The sequence below is a fragment of the Oncorhynchus mykiss genome, chromosome 17 (assembly GCF_057628025.1).
Source record: "Oncorhynchus mykiss isolate SJ-2025 chromosome 17, ASM5762802v1, whole genome shotgun sequence".
NCBI classification, from domain to species: domain Eukaryota; kingdom Metazoa; phylum Chordata; class Actinopteri; order Salmoniformes; family Salmonidae; genus Oncorhynchus; species Oncorhynchus mykiss.
In genome coordinates this window covers 1874571-1902125 of record NC_143038.1, presented here as the reverse complement: position 1 = coordinate 1902125, position 27555 = coordinate 1874571, and the positions used below count along the sequence as shown (strand labels likewise).

The 27555-nt window shown below is 43.5% G+C and overlaps 1 protein-coding gene across 5 annotated transcripts; it reads left to right on the top strand.

Moving 5' to 3' along the window:
* Positions 1-5183: 5183 nt before the first annotated feature.
* Positions 5184-26774, top strand: LOC118938209 (kelch-like ECH-associated protein 1B). Of its 5 annotated transcripts, none has more exons than XM_090204395.1 (10): positions 5928-6054; positions 14368-14562; positions 14754-16104; positions 16406-16507; positions 17528-17773; positions 18941-19237; positions 19900-20279; positions 22127-22332; positions 22593-22769; positions 24582-26774. In XM_090204395.1, the coding sequence occupies exons 3-10, from the start codon at positions 15898-15900 to the stop codon at positions 24857-24859; spliced, it is 1893 nt and encodes a 630-aa protein (XP_090060521.1). In that variant the 5' UTR covers positions 5928-6054; positions 14368-14562; positions 14754-15897; the 3' UTR covers positions 24860-26774. The 5 variants fall into 5 exon arrangements, with proteins under 5 accessions (XP_036796137.1, XP_036796135.1, XP_090060521.1 ...); XM_090204397.1 differs by lacking the exon at positions 5928-6054 and adding an exon at positions 6623-6720; XM_090204396.1 differs by lacking the exon at positions 5928-6054 and adding an exon at positions 13903-14092.
* Positions 26775-27555: the final 781 nt, after the last annotated feature.

Below are 27555 nucleotides of genomic sequence, written 5' to 3'. Positions count from 1 at the left end.
TCATTTGATTTGGATCAGTTGTGGTTCTACTCTTGACAGTTGATAAGGTCTAGAAAGGCACAGTAGCAGGCCAGTCTGGCTTTATTTTGTACTTCTGATAATGAATGCGCTGTCTGCTGCAGATCATCATTCTCCCAAGTCATCCTATAATATTGTGGCCACATATGCTCCCGGCAGGCCCAGGCCCAAAGAAAATGGACATGGACTCTAAAGAAGAAGAAGGAGAAAAAAATAGTACAGATATTTATTAAGATGATTATTGAATGTTGAATGTTAAAGTTTGAATGTTAACGGTTGAATGTTAAAGGTTGAAAAATTATTAAAGGCGATAAAGGTAATGTAGTAAACTGGTTAATAATGTTATAATGTTGTTTGTTTCAACGTACAGCACATTTGGATTATGTTGAAGAGGCTTGGAGGACAAGGTTTGATAAAATATGATCATGATTAAATGTTATAAATGATATTTAAAATGTTGGGTGTTCAAGACATAACTGGAGTAATACATTAGACTGGAGTAGGATTAGAATTGAGTGAAGTTAGAAGGGAATAAGAAAGGTCCATGTTTAAAAAAATAATGTTTTAAAAGGTAATGTTAATGAAGTATATTTAGGGTGGAAACCCCCAGGTCAGAGCAGCCAGGGGAGGCAAGGGGGGGGGCATCCTGTGGAGGCGCACCTCTTGCATCGGTGAGGATAAGGTGGGGGCTAGTGGGTGCTGAAAAAGCACCTTTTGAGAAATGGCCACATTAGGTGTCAACCACTGAACGCGTCATCGGGGCAGGTGTTAGCCACAATGAGCTAGCAGAAGATGAGGAGTATGGTATAAAAGAGGCAGGATTTTAGAGAGAGGTACGACTCTCTTTGAGCTTGCTAGAAAAACCTGTTGCTGGCTGGAAGAAGATGTTTTCTGTAGCTATTTAGTTGAAGATAGATGTTGAGGTTTAGGTTACCTAATTGATAGAAGTGTTAAGAGTTGTTTAGACACCAACTGAGGGACTGATCATCCTGAGGGGGAGACAAAAAGATGTTTATGTTGTAGAAGGTAAGAACACGTTTTTCTTGTTATTAAACACTGTGCTTCTCATAATAAAAGACAAAAAAAGACATTGTAAAAGACAATGTATTGGCACTCCAATAAGGGTTTAGTTAAGGGCGCCGGAGACATCTATCAATTTAATCCGAGATTAATTTTCCCTTGTCATTGATTGGTGATATTAATTTGGTATTTTTATGCCTGTTTCCGGAATTTTGAATAAACTTGCTTTATTGTTCTGAAACCCTGTGTCATCAAAGAGTCATACAAGTGCATGTCGTTTTACTCTAGGGGTCTGAAATTGACTTCATTCATTTAGGATTTTTAACATCTGGTTAATTAGTATATCGGGAACTCGAGTGGCTGGAATAAAGGAACCTGAGTGCATTGGTAGGTGTCGTAAGAGGGGTGTCTCTGGGCTAAACCAACCCAGAGGAGGTCGACCCGCTCATAGTGTGCTGAAGTTGAAGCTCTGGCCCTGACAATCCTGAGAAGGCACCGGGTTTATAGGCTCAGGGTGAGGGAGCGTAAGCACTCAACTTTGGGGATAGCCCACTTTACTGTAGAGTTTAAGGAACTGTCCCTAGCTGTACATTAGCTCAGTGGTAAGGCAGAGCTGAATCTATCAGATCCAGAGGCGCAATTTTGGTTTTAGAAGTGGGATGGACATAATTGTTGTTTTTTTAAATCCAGTCGAATAAACACTCCAAACAGCCTACCTGACCGCTCTGAGGCGTCCGCATGGTCCTAAAGCACACCGGGTTATATCACATTCCATTGATAAAACTGGGGGGGGGGGACAAAAATGCCTCCCCAGTGAAAGTTGCACCCCTGATCAGATCTGTAGGGATTCATGAGGAATAACTGCCATTGGGTAGGCAGGGGCAAGTTGAATTGTTGATCTTGCATAGGTGGTATTTTAGCTTTGACAATAGCCTAAATATTTATAAATACACTTTTAAAACGTATTACCTTTTATATGTGGCATAAACACAACCAGTCACAATGCTTTAGTATGATTAGGCTACTTTAAAAGTCTCCTGTAGGCAGTATCAGTATCCTGTAGGCAGTATCCTGTAGGCAGTATCCTGTAGGCAGTATCCTGTAGGCAGTATCAGTATCCTGTAGGCAGTATCCTGTAGGCAGTATCCTATAGGCAGTATCATGTAGGCAGTCTCCTGTAGGCAGTATCCTGTAGGCAGTATCCTGTAGGCATGCACACACTCATCCAAAATAGAACTCCAGCATCCTCAAAATGGCTTGACATTGATAACCTTTACCTTTACTTTACCCTGCGAGTAAAGTAGCTTACAAGTCTGAGAAAATGTTTCAACACATCATGAAATAAGTTATTATGACCTTCACAGGGCGGTGAAAGTGCACAGAGACGAGGTTGGTGCTCCTTTTAACACATATCGAGGGTCTTATTCTGGTGACATGATGATCGATGCTTGCCATTTGACAAATAAAAATTATCTCGCACTTTGGTCCTTAATAATCTCCTCATGTAGTAGGCTATAGCTGCACTGTATCTGCCAGCTGTTGGCTAGACAAAACCATCAGTATGCCTGGAGTTGAAAATGCAATGGAAACCCATTTAGCTTGTATTTGCATTCAGTACATGGGAATTGAACCTCTAAAGGTATTTTTATGTGCATTACGTATTTACACTCAGATTTTCATCTGCAACAAGTCAATTTGGTGGAAACACAACTCTGATGGGAAAATGCTCCAGTTTTTTTGTAAGCATCATAGCCTACACCCCCAAATGTGCTCTTCAGCACCATTCTCTCACGCCTTGCTCGCAGGTGCGCCTACTGCTGAGGAGAGAGAGCAGCAGAGGAGCCTTGGCCTCGGCTACTGTTGATTGTCAAGATGGAGGCATTTTTCATTGAAGTAGAACAAAAGTTAGAGGGAAAAGAGTATACCTATAGTGAAAAGAGTATACCTATAGTGAAAAGAGTATACCTATAGTGAAAAGAGTATACCTATAGGGAAAAGAGTATACCTATAGTGAAAAGAGTATACCTATAGTGAAAAGAGTATACCTATAGGGAAAAGAGTATACCTATAGGGAAAAGAGTATACCTATAGTGAAAAGAGTATACCTATAGTGAAAAGAGTATACCTATAGTGAAAAGAGTATACCTATAGTGAAAAGAGTATACCTATAGTGAAAAGAGTATACCTATAGGGAAAAGAGTATACCTATAGTGAAAAGCCAACAAGGGGAATTTAATATAAGTTTTAATATTGGGGTGGACTAAGATGGGAGTAATACAGGCTACTGCGCAACTCCCTATTCAGGTAGGAGGATATTTTGGAAGTTACATTATTTATAATAATTTGTTTGATTATTATTATTGTATGTCATTGATATTATTGTAAGCCTATTCATGAATCAAAGCCAGTTATTTAAATATGCTAAACCTGTTTTGTTTAATTCTGTTGAGACATTTTCATTGGCTAAATTCAATTCAATCTGTCTTTTTAATTGTGTGCTCTGTATTTAGTTTAGATAGGTCATAAGTAGGTCTGTTGTAAAACATGTAACATTAGCCTATTTCTGTCATTTTTGGGTATAGTAGGCACTTGTCTTTGTTGGTAATTGCTGCAATATAGCCTGTTCAAAAATGTTGTGAAGGTTTAAACCAGTTAAACCTGCAAGTGTTTTGTTTAATTCTGTTGAGCCATTTTCTTTGGCCAAATTAAGTTCCCACTATAATGCTGTGTTTGCCGCAGTACAACAGCCTGCTTGTATTTCCCCTATAAACAATGGCTTGACTTACTTTTGACATTTCCCTAATAAAGTTTAGAAATGTTTGTGAAGGTTTGGAGTGGCTATTATTAAGCTTTAGCCACTGCAAGCCTATGATATAAAGGCAGTGTGATATAAAGGCGCTTCAACTGACACCGACAGTTGAACTTGAGGTGAGGAAGAATGTTTCAGGCCTACTAGAGTTACTCCTATAATCTAACAATATTATGCTTATCTTTATACAAAATATTATAATAAAAAATGTAAGAATTTGCCTCCTTCTGTATGTCTATATCTGTATAGCAGATGCAATAGCCATCTGACATAAAGAAATGCATTGGTGTCGTAGCATAGCTCTCTCTGGAGCTAGGCCTAAACTTCTCTTCCTATATATAGGCTAGATATACAGTACCAGTCAAAAGCCGCCATTGGACTCTGGAGCAGTGGAAACACGCTCTCTGGAGTGATGAATCACGCTTCACCATCAAGGTCCGACAGATGAATCTGGGTTTCGTGGATGCCAGGAGAACGCTACCTGCCCGATTGCATAGTGCCAACGGTACATTTTGGTGGAGGAAGAATAATGGTCTGGGGCTGTTTTTCAAAGTTCAAGCTAGGCCCCTTAGTTCCAGTGAAGGGAAATGTTAACGCTACAGCATACAAAGACATTCTAGACTATTCTGTGCTTCCAATTTTGTGGCAACAGTTTGAGGAAGGCCCTTTACTGTTTCAGCCTGACAATGCCTCTGTGCAAAGAGAGGTCCATTCAGAAATTGTTTGTCGAGATCGGTGTGGAAGAACTTGACTGGCCTTTACAGAGCTCTGACCTCAATCCCATCGAACACCTTAATGATGAATTAGAACGCCGACTGCAAGCCAGGCCTAATCGCTCTACCTCCCTAATGCTCTTATTGCTCAACGGAAGCAAGTCCCGCAGCAATGTTCCAACATCTAGTGGAAAGCCTTCCCTGAGGGGGGAAGGCAGTGATAGCAGTAAAGGGGGGACCAACTCCATATTAATGCCAATGATTTTGGAATGAGATGTTTGACAAGCAAGTGTCACGGTGTTCACATACTTTGGTAATGTAGTGTATTTTATATAATTGTAAATATGGCATCAAAATGTTGGAAATCTGATTTTCCATAGCTGATCTTTCATTGTCTGCAAATGTAGTATGAGCATGTGCTACAACGCAATTAGACAATAACAACCGCCAATTCACTCTGTAGAACACCAGGCAGGATCAACTAGGAAATAATCGTGTAATGCGAGCACCCACGTCCTGGGGTTGTGGATGCGAGGAATAAAATATTTGGGACAAGGAAATGGGGTAAGTGTATTGTGTGCCCAGCATAACAAACTAAGCTTTTAGTGCCACCTTGTGGCTCCGTTCTGGAATTTACAGTACTTGCTGGAATTACGTATTTTCTCTAGGCAGAACACTGCCCTGGGGAGAACAATATGTATTGATGTGTCAGCACCTTCCGCACCTGGAACAAGCCGTATATATTACGTGTCCAGTTGTACAATAATCATATCGTGATATCGTGAAATTGAATGGAAAATGTACACAAAGGTTCAAATCCATGGGAATATGAAGTGAGCTATATCAGGTGAGCCATATCATAATATGTTATTATGGGGTTGTTGAATGTAACAAAATGTATATTTTCATATAGGCCTATTCAACTGAACAGCTGTCTATTTCAGAATGACGTCATTCATTCAAAGAAAAATATGCATTGTCAGTGTAAAAGATAGCTCCATTCATTCAATCTACTGTAGCTTATTGTTATGATTCATTCCGTTTTCCCTGTGCTTTGTTTCTGTGTGAACTTGTAACTCAGCTTTATTGAAAAGTGCATAGCCAGCACTTCATTCAAAGCTTTATTCCTTATTTCTGTAAAGTGCACACACGTTTATTTAACAGATTGTACAATTTCGTCGAATACGGCTTTCTAATATACATTTTGAGAAAATTGGGCTAATTGTGTCAATATTTGATTGTCAGAAGCGCGTTTAGAACGACGCAGAACTAGTCCCGCTTCCTTTATTCTAAGAACTCCTCTTCCGTAAAAGTCCCCTCCCTCCGCTCGCGGTTCACCGCTCATGCATGTCTATGGAGGCCAGCAGACTCGTATTGAGGCCCACTCTTATTTTGGCAGTGAGAATCAGTTTCGTACAATGCTTAGTCATGGTGAGTTACAGCTTTCCCCCGTTCCTATGTGGCGCACAGACAGCGATGGAACTATTCAGCTATGTGAGTCTATTTTACTATTAAGAAAGCAGATCACGATTGATTTTGAAGATATATAATATTAGTGATTTTGTCGCGAGAATGTTAATGTTCATGAATGATGTTTCCGATTCCAATCGGCAACCTTTTTTCCCCCACGAATCGAGTCGACACCAATAATGCCAGGCAGTTACTGACAGCGAAGCTAATTTTGATTGTCTGACAATGTTTTTCACAGCGTTTGCTTTTAATAGCCGTGGTGTTTTGTTGCTATAGCCTAATAGTACATCGACTGGTTGCCTAATGGTCATATTTGTTGTGAACGAGTAGTGAAGTATTAACGTCCGTGCATGCCAACACTTCAATGTGTTTAGCTATAACAGTTACAAGTGTGACTCACCAAGCAAGCTAAATGTATCACTGTAGCCTATTTGTTGGGAGATCGCCATCCCTTTGTCTGAAATCTGTAGCAAAATCATATGGTGCTATATATTTGCGCGGTAAGCACTTTCTTTATGTCCGTTTACGTAAGGGACTCTTGACTTCTGGGTCATGTTTTGGTACACGCAGTTCCGTAATTTGCTCCCTCATCACAGTCAGTTACAGTCCACGATAAGATGAGTCACTGGCGAAGGCGCATTGCCAGTGCCTATCAATCTTGTTTGAAATAAGCCTTCGTTCTTAATACAGGTGGGCATTGTTTCAGATAGTTTAGGAAAGGTTAGGCTACCGGTAGTCGATCGGTTTGTCGTTCGTCTAGTGTCAATATATATCCAAATGTGAAATGTCTGTCTAAATTAATTATTTAAGAAGCGCGAGAAAGTTATGGGATCGAGTTACTAGTGTAACTCCGATTAAGCAACAATACAGATTTCCCCAGACAATCCAGCAATTTTGTAGTCTACTTTGTTGCATGTGCGTATCTCTCATGTCGTACATAAAATTGAAACCTATTGTCGTTCTCTGCGAAGTAACGTTATCGTATTTGGCGCGGAGAAAGTGACTACTTTAGGCCGGGGACTGTAGGCCCGTTGAGGGATATCTGTAGTGTAAATCCCAGTAATATGGATATCTTCCATACAGGCTTCCAGCGTGATCTGCCCAGAAGTGTGTAGCCGTACATTGACTACGAGGGCAGTTTCTAATTTACAAAGCTGGTCCCATGAATTGCAAAGAGTTATGGGATATTAGAACCCCGTTGTCTTAACATTGTAATCTTCAACCTACACGTTAACTAGCTGGCTAGATGTTTTTGTTGTTGTCTTGCATTAGCTTCAATTGCAATTTTTCACCAACCTTATGATCTGCTTCAGACCGCTTGCGTTCTGCCTAAGCAGCGAAGCTACTATGCTTGAGCTGGTCCCATGGTTGATTCAGAGCGGTAGACCCTTTGCATTATTGTGACTCCATTGTCTTAACCTTCCTATCTTAAACCTAAGCATGGGTACACTCAACATGTGACAGTTAGTGGAGGCTCCTCAAAGGAGTGAATTTCGTAAAAATAGAGAAACATTAAAGGTAACCTTTTTAGATAACACTAAATATATTCACGAAAATGGATTAAAACACAAGGTTTTGCAATGAAGGTCGACAGTAGCCTCAAAAGCACACTGTAGAGTAGCGCCATGGTGTAACCGGAGGACAGCTAGTTTCCGTCCTCCTCTGGGTACATTGACTTCAATACAAAACCTAGGAGACTTATGGTTCTCACCCCCTTCCATAGATTTACACAGTAACAACTTCAGGTTGAAGGACCTCATCCGATCAGAGCTCTTGAAGCATGAACTGACTTGTTGTCCACCAAATCAAAGGATCAGATAATTAATCTGATACTGGAAGCATAAACTACAGCTAGCTAACACTGCAGTGCATAAAATGTGGTGAGTAGTTGACTCAAAGAGAAAGACAATAGTTGAACAGTTTTGAACAAATTCATTTCTTAAAAAATGAATAAGCAAGCGAGAGCTAGCTATATTTTGTTGTATTTTCTCCACTTTCACTTACTTAGTTAGCGAATGCAGCTAGATAGTTTAGCCTACTCAAGCACACAGCTCAAACAGAGAGTGATGCCATGTTAGCTAGCAGGCTATGGCTATCCAACACTGGAACGTTTTTCCAAGTCAAGGTAAGCTTTTGGTTTGATTAATTTATTGCCACTGGAGCCGGCAGGTGTAACTTCTAAACTGCTTGCTGACTGTACTGCATGATTTGTAGCGATTAATATGCGTTAGTTCTAGTAGCTATGTTGTTTATGAGTATGATGTTTGCTAATATGATGACAAAGATGTAAGCTGTGTGTAGTGGTTATGATGGTTTGGTTGGGAAAGGTTTTTTCACCTGGTCACAGACTGCTGATGTGTTGTGCACTGAAGTCCACAAACAAAGGGGGAAAATTGAGAGGAGGAGAGCGCAAAGATGTGAGAAGGAATTAACAAGCAAAGTGATCATGTTGATTGTATGTGGCTCCTTTGAAAGTGAACTGTGTTTGCGTGTGATTTGGGGTGTATTCATTCTGCCGATTCTGTTGAAAAACGTTTCTTAAACAGAAGCAAACGAAATGGGGATAAACACCTGAATTTCTCCAATAGAAACTCATTTGCAACTGTTGGAGTAATTATTACACCCTAAATCAGCTAGATGCAGGCAAGAGAGTGCAGGCGGTATTGAATGTGTCAATGTCTGGAACCTTGATTATTCAAAATTTTCTCTCGACTTGTGCTCCCTACGTTGTAAACTTTCATTCATAGGCTAGTGTGTAGCAACCTCATGATGGGTATAGGGACAATTTGAGTATCGTGTAGTAACCTAAACCTATCAATGTTACATTGAGCTGGGTGAATGGACTGTGAATGACAGTCATCCAATATGCTGTAATAGAAATAAGGCTATGCTCATAAAAAAAAAAATGTCCTCCCTCATCATAAATGGCACCGACAGCTACTGCTGCCAGTCCACCCATTATGACTTGAATGGGGACGCCCGTTCTATTCATTCTATTTCTATGGTACCACCACAAGTCATGGGACTGATATTAGCTTTTTCTGCGCATAATGTTCAAATCATTTATTTATAAGTGACTTTGTTGAGCTTCACAATCAATTTGAGATATTTTCCCATGATGTGAATGGGATTTGTGCCACAAATACTAAAATGCGGAATGTGGAACCAGTGCCAGGGAAACTAAACTAAAGCATGAATTGCTGTCATAACTTGTCCATAGACTGCTTACAGGGTAAGGAAACCATTGTCATTTTATAATTTGGGTCAACTAACCCTTTAATGATTTCCCTTGTACCTATTGCTGCGTTCTCGTGCTAGTCCTATCAAAGAAACTGACATTTCCAACTTGTTAACTGCTTGAACGAGGCACGTGTTTAACTACAACCATTTAGCAAGTCAGAAATTGTGGAGTTTCCTAGTTCCGACTAGCACGTGAATGGGGCGCATGTTTGTCCTTTTTAACTGCAGGCTTTTCTTTGGGTGCTGAAATCTGTTGTTTTTGATTAAAAACGTCATTTTATGTGACGTCTGTCAAATTGCACCCCGTAATCGACAGTCTTTCGATGGAGTAGGAAGTTACGACTTCAAGCGTGCACCACAACACGATACTTTTATAAATATCCATTCTTTAACGCTTACTGTGTACCTGTGCTTGTCCTGATTGTTATAGAGTTGTCAGTTGAATTTGGAATTAATATTTTGATAAAATTGCATTCAATACGTCCGCTTCCAAAACTGAAAGTCTGTCCGGCCATGATGGGCTGCACCTTATCAGTTAACAAATAGCTCCCTTGGCAGGGTTCATGTAAAATGCTACTTTTATAAATAAAATAAAGATTTGAGTATTTCACTCAGTTTTTTTGTTAAACAGAAAACCTAAACATATGGCAGCAGATCCACAAGGTCTGCCATGAGAGGTGACTGTATAGTTCCCTTAAGGAAAAGCACCTTTAGTAAATCCGCTTTCTCTGTGAGAGCTTCCCATGTCTGGAATACACTGCCATCAGACACACATAACTGCACCACCTATCACACTTTCACAAAATGTATGAATACATAGCTAAAGGTCAATCAGATTTGTGATCATAATCCCTAGATGTATATTGCCACTTTCCATGTTGTCTGTAGCTTGTGAGGTGTGGAAACACTTTGTTGCTTTTATGAATTTTGCCTTGCTGCTTTTTGTCCTATGTTGCTCTGTCTGTATGCTATGTCTTGCTTGTCCTATGTTGCTCTGTCTGTATGCTACGTCTTGCTTGTCCTATGTTGCTCTGTCTGTATGCTACGTCTTGCTTGTCCTATGTTGCTCTGTCTGTATGCCATGTCTTGCTTGTCCTATGTTGCTCTGTGTGTGCTCACTGCTCAATGATTGTCTATATTGTAATTGTTTTTAATAACCTGCCCAGTGACTGTGGTTGAACATTTGCCGGCTGGCTAAAACCGGCACTTTTACTGAAACGTTGATAACTGTGCACTGTCCCTGTAAAAAAAAAAATAAACTCACTCGATAGTAAACCACGAAAAGCTTGCAGCTACACAGAACAAACATAGGTACAAGGAAACAATTAAAGAATTGACATTTTTACAAGTATCGACTGATGGTGACTCGATGTAGTTGGAGGTAGCCTAGAGTCCACCTACACTTGTCGCAACTCAACTCCATCGAGATGTACACTGAGTGTACAAAACATCAAGAGCACCTGCTCTTTCCATGACAGATGGACCAGGTGAAAACTATGATCCCGTATTGATGCTGCTTGTTAAATCCACTTCAGTCAGTGTAGATGAAGGTTAAAGACCAGAAGGATTTTTAAGCCTTGAGACAATTGAGACATGGATTGTGTATGTGTGACATTCAGAGGGTGAATGGGGAAGACAAAATATTTAAGTGCCTTTGAACAGGGTATGGTAGTAGGTTTGTGTCATGAACTGCAACCCTGTTGGGTTTTTCACGCTCAACAGTTTCCCGTGTGTATTAAGAATGGTCCACCACCCAAAGGACCTCCAGCCAACTTGACTCCAATGCTTCTCACAGTTTTGTCAACATGGGCCAGCATCCTGTGGAACACTTTTGACACCTTTGTAGAATCCATGCTTCGACAAATTACGGCTGTTCTAAGGGCAGAAGGGCAAATCAATATTAAGGTGTTCTTAATGTGTTGTGCACTCAGCGTATATATCATCGTTGAGTAAACTCTGCTAGTTGAGGGGGTGAGTTCTTCCATGATGAGTACACTATGTGAGTTGTCAGAGTGAGTGTTGAGCAACAGGCTACTATTAAACTGTGACATATCTTTCTCAAGGAACTGTGAGGGATAGGCCTTCCATGAGATTTCACACAACAGACACACAATATAGGTCTACTTACCACTAGGCCTACTACTGCTGCTGTGTATCCTACATCTAGGTAGAACTCCTACATCTCCTCGTTAAGCTAGAACTCCTACATCTCCTCATTAAGCTATATTTCCTAGTTAAGCCAGAACTCCTACATCTCCTCATTAAGCTATATTTCCTAGTTAAGCCAGAACTCCTACATCTCCTCATTAAGCTATATTTCCTAGTTAAGCCAGAACTCCTACATCTCCTCGTTAAGCTATATTTCCTAGTTAAGCCAGAACTCCTACATCTCCTCATTAAGCTATATTTCCTCGTTAAGCTAGAACTCCTACATCTCCTCGTTAAGCTAGAACTCCTACATCTCCTCATTAAGCTATATTTCCTAGTTAAGCCAGAACTCCTACATCTCCTCGTTAAGCTATATTTCCTAGTTAAGCCAGAACTCCTACATCTCCTCATTAAGCTATATTTCCTAGTTAAGCCAGAACTCCTACATCTCCTCATTAAGCTATATTTCCTAGTTAAGCCAGAACTCCTACATCTCCTCATTAAGCTATATTTCCTAGTTAAGCCAGAACTCCTACATCTCCTCGTTAAGCTATATTTCCTAGTTAAGCTAGAACTCCTACATCTCATTGTTAAGCTAGAACTCCTACATCTCCTTGTTAAGCTATATTTCCTTGTTAAGCTAGAACTCCTACATCTCCTCGTTAAGCTATATTTCCTAGTTAAGCTAGAACTCCTACATCTCCTCGTTAAGCTATATTTCATAGTTAAGCTAGAACTCCTACATCTCCTCGTTAAGCTATAATGGGTTACATTCCTACATTCCTTCAATGCAGTGCCTTTTCTTACCCCAGGAAGTATCACTTCTTCTTTAGTGTAAAATGTGGAATCCAAAAGGATTTAAATATAAGGTCAGGTGTCCTTTTACCTTAAATATGGATATTGAAACTGAATTTGAATGCATTTGGAACTGTTTTCTTAGTGGATGTAGGTGTTTTGCCATGTCTCTGGGTGTTATTCATCAACTTCCACAATAAATCTAGATAATTAATCTTTATTTTTTTATAGTCCTAGTTAAATTCTCTCAACAATGTTTTTTTTCATGATTATTGTATTTTATTAAAGATTGTCTGTGTATCCCTGATATCCCCTTTTCACCCCGTTAGTTTGTTGTAATTCTCCATTTAAGAAAACAACCCCTTCATTTATTTGGTGAGAAAACAACAGCGCAAAGCTAAATAAATATAAACACTCACTTGGATCTATTTGTCCATGTTTCATGTTAGTCTGTATGTCCAACTCATAAATGTCCACCCTGTTAAAATATGTTTGATGTAGAAGTAATTTAAGCTCAATCTTGCTCACTCACAGTGCGATGGCTAATTTAGGCTCAACATTTCCACCCTGTTAGGATTATGCTCCTAACCGGTTAAAAAAAAATATTAAGTGCCTGAGCTTGACCAATATGTTTATCTGAAAGTCAAAAGTCCTTTTTCTGAACTTTTTTCTAAAGTTACAAGGTCCAAAAGGCACTGCATTGTAGGAACGACCCAACTTGACTTTAGTTAGGCCTACACACACTGTAATAATATATCAGACAGTGTCCAATGTAAGCATTGTCTTCATTACAGAGAATGGTCAGAGAACCACATAATATTAGTCTAATCTTGGTTTCACTTCAGTGAGTTGTACAGGATTTCATGTGATATAGAGGGAGGGTAGTAGAATTACCTAGATAGAACTGTAGGTAGGCAGACCATACAACTAAGGCTGCGCCCAAATGGCACCCTGTTCCCTACACTTTTAGGAAAAAAATGGTTCCAAAAGGTTAATTCAGCTGTCCTCATAAGATAACCTGTTTTTGGTTCCAGGTAGAACACTTTTGGGTTCCATGTAGAACCCTTTCCACAGAGGGCAATACATGGAACCCAACATGGTTATACATGGAACCAACAAGGGTTCTTCAAAGTGTTCTCTTATGGGGACAGTCGAAGAACCCTTTTATGTTCTAGGTGGCACCTTCTTTTCTAAGAGTTTACATAGTGCACTACTACTAGAGTCCTATAAGCCCTGGTCAAATGTAGTGCATTATATAGGGAATAGGGTGCCATTTGGGAGGCATGTAGAACAGGTAGGCCAGAACTTGTCCTCCAGCCCTTCAGTTCAGCCAGTCAGTTCTCTTATCTGCTTGTACAGGTAATCATTATGTGCAAAACGTAACATTGCAGTTATGTTACCCACTCAGGCCAGAGCAGCTGCAATAACACGATAACAATTGTTGCTGAGTAACTATGACTCTCTCTATAGTGACTTTTTTTGTGTATTGGCCTAGTTGTGAACGAACAGGCTTAACACCTGTATAGCCTGTAGCTTACTTATTCGTGTGTGTGTGAGGTTATTTTCCTACTCTCCACTGCTGTAGCCAGATTGGTCACAGGACAGTCCAGGGAAGAAAAAAAAACACTCAGTCACGATGACTAATTCAATTCTGGCCTAATTTAAGTCACTCACTCCGTCTTCCTCAGTAGGAAAGTACGTCACTCGGATCAGACTCTCGACTAGTGGTTGGGCTATCTTACCCACTCCCCGCCAGAGCTGGGTTCAGACTCTTTTACAAACCTTTCAAATACGCTGAGCATTTGCTCTAGTCTGCCTGAAGAGCCAGATGGGTGGGGTTTGCACTTTTGAGACATCTCTATTGGTTCCATTGCCGCAGGTACGCTCAATCAAGCATAGATGCAATATTTGAAATTATTTCTAATGGTATTTGAACCCAGGTCTGGGGAGGGACTCTGCATTCCCTTGTGTGGAATCTGTGGAGACACCCAAGCTCTCCTAGAGCTGTGATGTTGTCTAAAAGCACATTGACTCTAGTCACAGTGACTAAGAGAAACTGTGACCCCTCCCAAGAGGATCCATGGGTGTGACTGTATCCTCTTTGAATACCTTAAAGGTATATCTATCTATGTTGTGTATCTCTTTCTGTTCTAGGACACTTTTGTTCTGACTGGAGTGATTGAGGTTGGATGGCTTCGGAATGTTATTTAGCTGAGTCATTCGCTTGTCGTAGAACATACTAAATCACTCTCGAAAATGAAAGTTCTATCTCCAGACTCTCTGTTTTGATCAGACATGGAAATCAGTGCTAAAAACAAATTAAAGGAAGATGGTGAACAAGCTATGAAGGTAAGATACTGACATTTTGGTGCAGGTACAGCCAACTAGCTCAAAAATATTATTTAAATATTGTCAGTACGATATATCATCAATGTATATCCCGATATGAAAATGTATTGATTTCTTTCCCCCATCACTATTAGATAAACCCTGTCCACCCTAACACCTAACTGTCCTGTCTTTTCTCTCTTCTCTTCTAGTTGCCAACGGCGCCCAGACCTTCCCAGTAAATACAACAGTGCAATTTGAGATTCCAGAGCGGGGCGACTTCTGGGAAAGCTTCTAGAGTGGAGCAACTGATCAACCAAACTAAACTGAGCTCCCCCCCCCCCCCCCCTCATTCCTGAATCCTCAGGGCTGCTAGCTTACGCTGACGACATTTTTGGCACCTGCTCTTTTTTTTCTCCCTCTACAGAGTTTTAGGAGTTTCCACCCCTCTACTACCCTATCCTTGTCCCTCTTCTACCCAACTCCTGGCAGACGTGTAGCTCCATGAGCTAAGTCCTGATTTATAATTATGACCACCATTGAAGATGCAGTAGTATATCAGTGTCTGTTTTTTGGGCCTCAGAGCGAAAAAGGAATACGCAGGTAGTTGGAATTGAGAGAAGATGTCAGAGCACTAGACACATCTGTCTGTTTTTCTGACTGTTGCAGACTCTCTTTTGTTCAGAAAGTTCCCCTTTAGGAGAAAAACCTATCAACAAGCGGACGTGAATAACAGTCATTTCCCTACTGCGTCTTTTCGGACTCGCTGCATACCTCCTGCCAAAAAGACCATACATCTTGCTGTTCCTTTAATTAAAAGAGAAAGAGAAGAGAAGTTTACTCAAGGGCAGGTGGGAGAGAATCTACAACACTGATGTCATAAATCGTGGTGGATTACGATTGGCCTGGTTATAACATACATAACCATGACTGGCAATTCATGTAGAAGTCTTTTTTTTGTTGTTTTACAATAGCACCTGAATGTGCACTCTGGCTGGGCTTGTGGAATAAGTAAGACTGTACGAAAAACTCTTATAGACACAATGGCTGGAATTGAAGAATAAGAAGTAAGGGATAAGAAAACCGTCTTTCGGACCTTTCTAAGAAAGCCGATTTAGTACTCTCTGAACTCTACAGTCACAGACATACATTCAACCAAAAAAACAACAGAGGCCCTAGGAAAAGGGTCGTAGCCTTCCACAATCCCTCAATAGCTCCTCCAGTTTTCAACATTTCCCTAGTGTCTCTTTGCCCCTCAGTGAGCAAGGATGTCCGGCAGCAGTCACTCCCAACACTGTTCTTAGTTGTTGTCACAGCTTCAACAGAAGCACCAGGAAGGATCCTTCGTCAGTCAGGATGTCTAATGAGTGCCCGACGGAGTGCAAGGCGGTGGTGACGCCGTCGACGCGCAACGGCCACCGCGTCTTCAGCTACACGCTGGAGAGCCACACGGCGGCCGCCTTCGCCATCATGAACGAGCTGCGGCTGGACGGCCAGCTGTGCGACGTGACGCTTCGTGTGTGCTACAACGACCTGGAGGCCGTGGACTTCGTGGCACACAAGGTGTGTAGCATTGTGTCAATAACGGTTATGCTATGGATGGAGTAAAAAAAATTATGTTTGGCACTCCGATCTTTAAAGCTCCAATGCAGCTGTTTTTTAAAACATTTATCTCAAATCGTTTCTGGGTAACAATTAAGGACCTTACTGTGATTGTTTTCAATTAAAATTGTCAAAAATAAACAAATAGCAATTTCTCAAGCAAGAATGTTGATAGGACTGTCTGGGAGTGGTCTGAAAGGGGAGGGGAAAACTGATACATCTGATATGTTTGAGATATCAAGCTGACAGTTCACGTCTACAGGTGGTGCTGGCATCGTCCTCTCCGGTCTTCAGAGCCATGTTCACCAACGGCCTGAAGGAGTGTGGGATGGAGGTGGTGCCCATCGAGGGCATACACCCCCGGGTGAGTGTTACAACACATTTTATAAGACTTGCCACGGGCATGTAATAAACCTTTCTAGCTGTTGGCCTAAAGTAAAGTGTTAACCAATTCTATGGAAACCAACTGCGTTTTCATGTGAGTAATAGTAGTGAAGACTGGGTAGATGAGGGAGACCTGCGTAAGTAGGAGGGTGGGAAGGCTGCCTTTCATCCAGGCGTGTCGGTAGAGCTGACTTTTAGAAGTCCCAGTTGTAATTATCCACGTTGCATTCAAGATAGGAAGGCAGTCACTCCACGTTTTCCTACGAGGGGCAAAAGACTGACTCCATAAGAAAGACAGTTGTATTTCAGTGGTAAAAATATGCCCTCGCACACACACACACACACCTGCTTTTATCGCTGGCTTCTTTGTTCCAGCCCCGCTGAGTTATCTCCGAGAGATCGCAATCATGCCGCTGCCTTTAGACACGCAGACACTCCAAGCTCACGGAGTGCAGGATTAGCCATGTTGACTAATGAGGGAACTGATAAACCAGCAGCTCTCTGACTGCTCTCTGTCATAGGCTAACTCAGAACTGTGTCATAGGCTAACTCAGAACTGTGCCACACTGCCACGGCTTTGATAGTATTTATTGTGTTACTATTTTTATTTGCGAATTGTCTTACTTTTTAACTGCATTGTTGGGAAAGGGCTCGTAACTAAGCATTTCACGGTGAAGTCTACACTTGTTGTATTCAGCACGTGACAAATACAATTTGATTAGATAGGTTTTATTTGATTGTGTAGTTCCTCAGTACTGAGGCAGATTGTGTCAGTCTGGAACCTCATGCAACAATAATGATGTAATTGAATCAACCCCTTTCTGTCTTCCTGTCTCTTCTAACTGTTCTAACTACTCTCTTCTCATTCTCTCTCTCACCTGCCCTCCACTCTCTTTTCCATCTGTCCCATCTCTTCTCTCCATCTCCAATCTTTTCTCTTCCTTTCTCTCTCTGCAAATCCCTCCTTCTCTCTCTCCACATCCCTCCTTCTCTCTCTCAGGTGATGGGCAGGCTGATAGAGTTTGCCTACACGGCCAGCATCTCTGTTGGGGAGAAGTGTGTGATTCACGTCATGAACGGCGCCGTCATGTACCAGATCGACAGCGTGGTTAAGGCCTGCTGCGACTTCCTGGTTACGCAGCTGGACCCTAGCAACGCCATCGGCATAGCCAGCTTCGCCGAGCAGATCAGCTGCACGGAGCTCCATCAGAAAGCTCGGGAATATATCTACATGAACTTCAGCCAGGTATGTGGTGTAGATACTGTCTTCTGCAAATATCTACTTCCCCAGGGTTGGAGGTAGTTTCACAAGCCAAAGCTAACAAGCATGACCTCTAATATCCTTCATACTGGACACAGAGACATAAAATGCTATCCACGAGTTCATCTGACTCTGGGGAAGTAAATAACAAGCTTCATCACTTTAACCCCCTCACAACTGATTCAGGATCAGCTTTGCCTAACCTCGTTCTTTGGGTTTTGCGATTCTCCAAACCATAGAGAGAGAATCCCTTTAAACTCATGAGGGGAGTGAACAAGTACACACTTCGGAGAGAGTGATAGTCTCTTTTCTCCCCCCGAGTTGGAAAAGTCCAGTATCCAGAGCATGCTCACTGTTGATGGTACGAAGTGTTTCACCATGACACTTTGCTCCTTGACCTTTCGATATGCCCTATGGGTTCCCCCAGGAAATAACCACGTCGCCTGACTCCGATCAGTTGAAATAATTCAAGCGGATACTGTGCGTCTCTCCTTATCTTCATTTGATATGGATGAGTCATTCAGTCAACATTATCGTTAGTGTCACCGTCACCGTCAGGCCATTCAGCTGCTAAACAGATGAATGGCTTTTCTCAGATCTGTAGTCTCTTCCTGTAATTGGTGTCTTTGAAAAGTCAGAGTCCGTTTCCTCAACTGACTTGCTGTGTTTAGTTAAGGGAAACGTCAAGGCTTTGCTAGGGTGGAGCACCACCACCTGCACCACAGTGTGTCATCACTGAGCAAATAGTCTCAGCTGTTACTGTGCACCATCTTCGTTTCTTTTCTTTCTTTGGCCCTCAATATGAATAATCCTACTATTGTGTGGTAGTGGGTTAGGTGAGTGTGTGTTGGGTTAGTTTTGTGTGTGGGCTCATGGGGGTTTACCTGTATGTTCAATGTACAGGCAGTCAGTCTGCATGACTTCACAGGGAGTCAGACTGAAACTGTAACCATGGAAGAGCTGGTTGGCTGGCTGGTTAACAGGAAGAGATGTCTCCTATATATTCTTCAAAGATCACTGATTGTCTCTCTCTCACACACACACACACACACACACACACACACTCCCACAACCAAAAGAATGATCATGAGTCATAATAAGATGAATACCAAAGGTGTGATTCAGCCTCCTCCTCCTCCTTCTCACCTTTAGGTGGCGACCCAGGAGGAGTTCTTCAACCTCTCCCAATGCCAGCTGGTCACTCTCATCAGCCGCGACGAACTCAACGTGCGCTGTGAGTCGGTGGTCTTTCAGGCTTGTGTGGCGTGGGTCCGGTACGACCGGGAGAACCGGCGGCCCTACGTCCAGGCCCTGCTCCAGGCCGTGCGGTGCCACTCCCTCACCCCACACTTCCTCCAAGCCCAGCTGCAGTCTCTGGAGTGGGACGACCAGTGTAAAGACTACCTGGCTCAGATCTTCCAGGACCTCACCCTCCACAAGCCCACCAAGGTGAGATGGTTGGTTGGTATTCTGGGTAATAAAACCTGTTTACAGTTGAAGTTCTAAAGCCTCACCCTCCATTGTTTCTGATGTGCATCAATGGCCTTGCTGCTGTATCTAGCACTTAACGTCCAATACTGATGCCAAGAACCCTGATTTAAATCAAGTTTTAAAAAATCTACAAAGCCGGCCTCCCGAGTGGCGCAGCGGTCTAAGGCACTGCAGTGCTTGAGGCGTCACTACAGACCCGGGTTCAATCCCAGGCTGTGTCACAACCGGCCGTGACAGGGAGTCCCATAGGGCGGCGCACAATTTGCCCAGCGTCGTCTAGGTTAGGGGAGGGTTTGGGTTTTACTTGGCTCATCGCTCTCTCCTTGTGGCGGGCCGGGCTCCTGCAGGCTGACATCAGTCGTAAGGTGAAAAGTGTTTCCTCCAACACATTGGTGAAGCTGACTTCCGGGTTAAGCGGGCGGGTCTTAAGGAGAGTGGTTTGGCGGGTCATCGACCTTTCGCCTCTCCAGAGCCCGTTGGGCAGCGATGAGACAAGATTGGAATTGACATTGGGAGGGAAAAAAGGGGATATATAAATATATATATATTTCCAATGTATTTGTCTCCAAGGTAATCTCCTGATGGATCAATTGATTGATACATTTATGTGGTCCTCCTAGGTGATCTCGTGCCGCACGCCCAAAGTGCCCCAGCTCATCTACACGGCAGGGGGATACTTCCGTCAGTCCCTGTCCTATCTGGAAGCCTACAACCCCTGTACTGGGGCCTGGCTGAGGCTAGCTGACCTTCAGGTCCCCCGGAGTGGCCTGGCTGCCGTGGTCATCTCTGGGCTGTTCTACGCTGTCGGAGGAAGGAACAACGCTCCTGACGGGAATATGGACTCCAACACGTTGGATTGTTATAATCCCATGAACAACTGCTGGTTGCCTTGTGCTCCCATGAGTGTACCCAGGAACAGGATAGGAGTGGGGGTGATTGACGGGATGATCTATGCTGTCGGAGGGTCGCATGGATGTATTCATCATAACAGCGTGGAGAGGTTCGTGGAACTGAGATCTGATTGGGAGGTTTGATGAAGGGAGCGGGAGTTGTGTTTTTTGTGTCCTTAGGTTGGGGTTATGATTGGTTAGGTATGTAGGATTGGAACAGTGCCCTTTGCGCCATAGGACTTGCTCTTTTCTGCACGGAGCAAAGTGATGTTATACAAGGAAGTAAACTCAGCAAAAAAAGAAACGTCCCTTTTTCAGGACCCTGTCTTTCAAAGATCATTTGTAAAAATCCAAGTAACTTCACAGATCTTCATTGTAAAGGGTTTAAACACTGTTTCCCATGCTGGTTCAATGAACCATAAACAATTCATGAACATGCACCTGTGGAACGGTTGTTAAGACACTAACAGCTCACAGACGGAAGGCAATTAAGGTCACAGTTATGAAAACGTAGGACAGTAAAGAGGCCTTTCTACTGACTGAAAAACACCAGAAGAAAGATGCCCAGGGTTCCTGCTCATCTGGCTGAACGTGCCTTAGGCATGCTGCAAATGTAGGCATGAGGACTACAGATGTGGCCAGGGCAATAAATTGCAATGTCCGTACTGTGAAACGCCTAAGACAGCGCTACAGGGAGACAGGACGGACAGCTGATCATCCTCCCAGTGGCAGACCACGTGTAACAACATCTGCACAGACCACGTGTAACAACACCTGCACAGGATCGGTACATCCGAACATCACACCTGCGGGACAGGTACATGATGGCAACAACAACTGCCCGAGTTACACCAGGAATGCACAATCCCTCCATCAGTGCTCAGACTGTCTGCAAAAGGCTGAGAGAGGCTGGACTGAGGGCTTGTAGAGCTGTTTTAAGGCAGGTCCTCACCAGACACCAATGTCGCATATGGGCACAAACCCACCATCGCTGGACCAGACAGGACTATCAAAAAGTGCTCTTCACTGACAAGTCACAGTTTTGTCTCACCAGGGGTGATGGTTGGAATCGTGTTTATCGTCGAAGGAATGAGCGTTACACCGAGGCCTGTACTCTGGAGCGGGATCAATTTGGAGGTGGAGGGTCCATCATGGTCTGGGGCAGTGTGTCACAGCATCGTCGGACTGAGCTTGTTGTCATTGCAGGCAATCTCAACTCTGTGCGTTTAAGGGAAGACATCCTCCTCCCTCAAGTGGTACCCTTCCTGCAGGCTCATCCTGACATGACCCTCAGCATGACAATGTCACCAGCCATACTGCTCATTCTGTGCATGATTTCCTGCAAGACAGGAATGTCATCGTAGGCCATGGCCAACGAAGAGCCCGGATCTCAATCTCATTGAGCACATCTGGGACATGTTGGATCGGAGGGTGAGGGCTAGGGCCACCCCCCCCCCCCCAGAAATGTTTGGGAACTTACAGGTGCCTTGGTGGAAGATTGGGGTAACATCTCACAGCAAGAACTGGAAAATCTGGTGCAGTCCATGTGGAGGAGATGCACTGCAGTATTTAATGCAGCTGGTGGCCAAACCCCCCTTTGTTCACGGACACATTATTACATTAGTCACATGTCTGTGGAACCTGTTCAGTTAATGTCTCAGTTGTTGAATCTTGGTATGTTCATACAAACATTTACACATGTTAAGTTTGCTGAAAACAAACGCAGTTGACAGAGAGGACTTATTTTTTTGCTGAGTTTATATACAGTATTTTTTTTTTTATCTCAAGGAAAGTATTTGTTGTTTGTGCCTAAAAATAAACCAGGAAGAAATGATTTTGTCACGATTTTCCAACCTCACACTAAATATAGTCCAGTTGGTTGATTTTGTGGGCGTGTCTCTATCCTGCCCCACAGGTTTTGTCGGTGTGTTTGACTGACTGTCTCTCCCCTCCTCAGGTATGACCCAGACAGGGACCAGTGGCACCTGGTGGCCCCCATGTTGACACGGCGTATCGGGGTGGGCGTGGCGGTCATCAACCGGCTGCTGTACGCGGTGGGCGGGTTCGACGGCACACACCGCCTCTCCTCCTCAGAGTGTTATAACCCAGAGAGGGATGAGTGGAAGAGCATGGCTGCCATGAACACTGTGCGCTCTGGGGCAGGTGAGGAACAAAGGGACAGAATGTACGCTCTGATTCTCTACCCTTCTCTCGACACATGTACTTACACGCCCCTTAAGGCACGGACAGGAATGTGGTGGAAACTCTCCAGCCATGCTTGCACAAATCCAATGTTTTCAAATCGATTTTAAATGCACTTTCCTGGGTAAAGGGTGGAGACTCAGAGTGAAACCTGCAAGTAGGCCTAAAGTCCTACCTGTGTCAAGAAGGCCCTTCTAATAATGAACTTTGACCCATATCAGGTGTGTGTGCGCTGGGGAACCGTATCTACGTGATGGGGGGCTACGACGGCACCAACCAGCTGAACACAGTGGAGCGCTACGACGTTGAGACTGACACCTGGAGCTTTGCAGCCTCCATGAGGCACCGGCGCTCCGCCCTGGGGGTCACCGCGCACCATGGGAAGATCTATGTACTGGGTGGGTATTGTAAAAGCAGGTTCTACTGCAACAATGCTTTAGCGTAATTATGAGTCATTTGCTTCGGGGGCAAGAATTCTTTCTTTGAACACCGTAAACAAAGCCCCGGAGTCCTCCCCAAATACCCATTTTGTTTTTGCTAATACATTATGACAGAATCAACCCCCATATGATGTGCAGTATTTAGTACCACAGTGTTTAGGTCACATTTAGTTTTCCAGTGTCGAAGTGACAGAGAGAAGCATATCTTATTGTTTTTATTTATTGATTTATTTTGTTACATTTTTATTTATTTTTTACCATTTGTCGAGAGACCTATCTGGTGGTGTCTCACGGAATTGCAGGACTGATTATTGGCAAGTCAGTTTATAATTGGCAGCTAGCTCCATTTGAATGATACAGCAGCAACACCTGGTCGACAGCATCGGCTTTTAGGCCTCCTGCTCCGGCTCCTAGAGGGAAGCGGTGTGAGGTGATGCAGAGGCTCTCCTCGTAGGGCGCTTTTAGGCCTCCTGCTCCGGCTCCTAGAGGGAAGTGGTGTGAGGTGATGCAGAGGCTCTCCTCGTAGGGCGCTTTTAGGCCTCCTGCTCCGGCTCCTAGAGGGAAGTGGTGTGAGGTGATGCAGAGGCTCTCCTAGTAGGGCGCTTTTAGGCCTCCTGCTCCGGCTCCTAGAGGGAAGCGGTGTGAGGTGATGCAGAGGCTCTCCTAGTAGGGCGCTTTTAGGCCTCCTGCTCCGGCTCCTAGAGGGAAGCGGTGTGAGGTGATGCAGAGGCTCTCCTAGTAGGGCGCTTTTAGGCCTCCTGCTCCGGCTCCTAGAGGGAAGCGGTGTGAGGTGATGCAGAGGCTCTCCTAGTAGGGCGCTTTTAGGCCTCCTGCTCCGGCTCCTAGAGGGAAGCGGTGTGAGGTGATGCAGAGGCTCTCCTCGTAGGGCGCTTTTAGGCCTCCGGCTCCTAGAGGGAAGCGGTGTGAGGTGATGCAGAGGCTCTCCTCGTAGGGCGCTTTTAGGCCTCCTGCTCCGGCTCCTAGAGGGAAGCGGTGTGAGGTGATGCAGAGGCTCTCCTCGTAGGGCGCTTTTAGGCCTCCGGCTCCTAGAGGGAAGCGGTGTGAGGTGATGCAGAGGCTCTCCTCGTAGGGCACTTTTAGGCCTCCTGCTCCGGCTCCTAGAGGGAAGCGGTGTGAGGTGATGCAGAGGCTCTCCTCGTAGGGCACTTTTAGGCCTCCTGCTCCTAGAGGGAAGCGGTGTGAGGTGATGCAGAGGCTCTCCTCGTAGGGCACTTTTAGGCCTCATGCTCCGGCTCCTAGAGGGAAGCGGTGTGAGGTGATGCAGAGGCTCGCCTCGCAGGGTGCTTTTCAGGACTACTGCTGAGGTGTGGTGGTCTTATTTGCGCTTTTACAGTCCCCAAAGCATGACCCATGTGGGTGCTACCAGCCTGATCTAGAGAGGAGGAGCTGTGAACATCGACAGACAACGAGGTACTTGGTGAAGAGCTCCATGGCCTGTCTTGTCAGATGTCTCTACCTCCCTGCCTGGCTGTTCCATCAATGCTTCCTCCGGCCATAATACTACCTTTCTGAACTGCCCATGATGAAAGACCTTCGCCCAATAACTACCAGATCCTCCTACATTTTTTGTTGTTAAATTGTTTTGTTTTGAAAAGCAACTTTGCGATTCAACGTGTAATGAAAAGCACTATATAAAATGCATGTATTATTATTTACATTTGAGATACAATTCTCGATATGTTATAAAAGTGTTTTAAATCCCATCCTATGCCCTAAAGAGTGCTTCTCCTCTCCTCCTCCGTTCTACAGGAGGTTATGACGGGAACACGTTCCTGGACAGCGTGGAGTGTTATGACCCGGAGACGGACACGTGGTCGGAGGTGACCCGCATGATGTCGGGACGCAGTGGCGTGGGCGTGGCCGTTACCATGGAGCCCTGCCAAAAGGACCTGGCCCAGTGTCTGAAGCATGAGAGGACGGAGGTCACTGGCGGTTGTGAGGGTGTTAGTTTGGGGTGTTCAGGGACAGGAGGGGACTCTGGATCGCACCATAACTCCAGACACGGTGCCTTCGGCAAGGGGACTTGAGTCGTACGCTCTCCACCATCCCTGGCTCAGTCCTCTTCAGTCTTCCATGGAAAAGGGCCCCCGCCTTGAATAGAAGACAGAAACACAGGTCTTCTGAAAAACACAAGATCGCAGAGGCCCTCCCTAGCCATGTTGGTTTCACACAACTTCAGTCATATGTGACAAGTTGTTTAATGATAAATTGTATATAGTTTATGATCTAGCACGTCGATTCACTCACTGTTCCCGTGATAACAATGCAGATGGGCAAAGAAATAGGAGTTCTAGATTGTTTAATCTGTTCAAATCTACTTCTATGTGCTCCATCCCATACCACCACAGTAGCACTATAGCGCCCTCTTGGACCAATGTTTCCCTGGTCTACACCAAGAGGAGAAAGGGCTGTACAATATATTTGAAAGGCTACTAACTAACCTCTGTCTACTAAATTAGTAGTCACTTTTTTTCTATTTCAAGACCAGCCTGTGCAGATAAACCAAATATTTTGGGGAGGGGAAGAAATATACAAAATTGCATACCTTCAAACAACAAGAAAGTGTAAGACAAAGTACCTTTTGCTGAGAATTTTCCGGAACAGCAGTAAATGCAAACTTGTAGTGTATTCAAGGTTTAAAAAGGCTTCTAAAGTTTGAATTTTCCACTGAAAATTTTAGATTTGATTTTACCTAACGAAAAATGTATCAACCCTACACAAAAATGTCCCTTAATTATAATCCACATAATTCACATTTCCTGTTGCTGAAGGATTATTTTCCTACTGTAGCAAACTGGCTCAAATTAAAGATCCTACATCTGTAGTACTTTTGGCAAAGTCTGTGGACAAATGGGGGAATTCTAGGGTTTTCCTTATATAAGTGCCATTACTATGCCTGCTGGCATGATTACCACCATCAGTATACAGACCACTCTCTGGTGGCAAGAAAGCACGTTGGTGCTTGGGCCAAGGGTTGGAGACTTAGCCTACAGTGGTCGAAGTAGGCCTAGAGAGCCCCAAGACTGAGTCTAGATACTATCGGCTCAGTAGCGTCGCAAACCAATCATAAAGAATTTATGGGACGGGAATGTACTGAAAAGTGTTTAGAGTAGGGAACTCACAAGGACCGCCCATAAGGACAAAAGAAGTGTCAATTAATTTTCAAACATTACACACACATATATCTCCAATCTCCCCCCTGCGATTGCTTTTGGGTTTTAACACTCGTACACACATCTGCCCAAACCACGGGTCAAGTGACCATTGTTGTGCATTAAGTCACATTTGATAATGTCACTAAATGGGAAGATGAGGAGAAAAGGACTGAATCCCAAATGGCACCCTATTCCCTATGTCGTGCACTACTTTTGACCAGAGCCCTATGGGCCCTTATCAAGAGTAGTGCACTAAATATTTCCTAATGACTCGTACTGAATTGAATTCCGCTGCTCTCTCGATGGAGAAGGAATGTCAGTGGGCCGGAGCCTGCCAAAACTAAATTGGGAATAGAGTGCTATTTAGTACAGGCTACTTAAAGAAATGTATTTGTAACAGCGGTTTAATTAAACTACAAAGGTTTTTTTAAGTGATGTTTTATACATTGATATTATATTCCAATGGAGTCTTGTACAGAAGAATTTAAGACCTGAGGTTTTTTATTTATTCATTTTGTCCTTTTTTTCTTGTTTGCTTTGACTGACTACGACTTTGTATTACAATTGGACTCTGATATTGTTTTCCTGCTAATGAGAAGCATGCATTGTATTTAGGCATGCCTGTTGAATGCCTACATTTGTAAAGAAAGGTTGCCTCTTTTGAAAGGGACTTTTTTCCTCTTCTTAGTAGTTAAAGAAATAGAATATTTAAAGAAATGCTTTGTACATTTTTCAGCAAACAAACACTGTACAAAACACATTGTATATTAAAATATGTTTATTTTAACAGAGGCATATGTTTCTTTGTCGAAATCCCAGTTCTGGGCTCATATTCACACAGTCTGATTTAGAAGTGCTGATTATAGGATACGTTTTTGCCTTTTCGATCAAAATGAAGAGGGTGATCTGAGCCTAGTTTAGCAATACTCCAATTAGCATTGAGAGAACGGCACCTGGATCCGGTTCGTTAGAACCATCGATGAACTTGGCCTTACGATACTTTCGGGAAACCGGGCCCTGATCGGGGAGTGTCTGCACAAAGACAGTACAGTACGACGATGGGCAGAAACTGCTTCTCCAATAGAAATCCCCGATCACGCTCCTAGGCGATGTCATGGCGACTTTGGCTGGCTAAGATCATGCGCAGAAACACGTAATCGGTTCTAACGGTCGTCTCGCGTCAAATCAAAGGCATGCCGTCGATATATTGTTGTTTTTGACGAAAATGAGAACTTGTCAGTTTGTCACTTTCAGGAGGTTAGTCATAACATGCTCAGCTACTTAAGACACTGTCTCGAATCTCGGTTGTGCCTTTCAGTTTCGAAAACGTTTACAACCAAGGAATACTTTTTCCACTTCTCTAATTGACTTCTCTAACGCCAAACTCCGGCATGGTCTGCTTCACAAGCGTTCCCAGAAGTCTCGCAATATTGCACCTCTGGGTTTAGAAACTCTGTGGTCTGCATCACGTTGCCACAAGATGGCGCCTAAACACAGATTTTCGTCATACCACCAGATGTCCACGATATCACAAGTTATTGATGATAACATTGATGATGTGGATTTTT

Excerpts from the sequence above, each read along its gene's own strand:
- LOC118938209 (XM_036940242.2), top strand. The coding sequence starts at position 15,898 with ATGTCTAATGAGTGCCCGACGGAGTGCAAGGCGGTGGTGACGCCGTCG. Across the intron at positions 22,333-22,592 it reads CACTGTGCGCTCTGGGGCAG|GTGTGTGTGCGCTGGGGAAC; the intron begins GTGAGGAACAAA and ends GACCCATATCAG. Across the intron at positions 22,770-24,581 it reads TGGGAAGATCTATGTACTGG|GAGGTTATGACGGGAACACG; the intron begins GTGGGTATTGTA and ends TCCGTTCTACAG.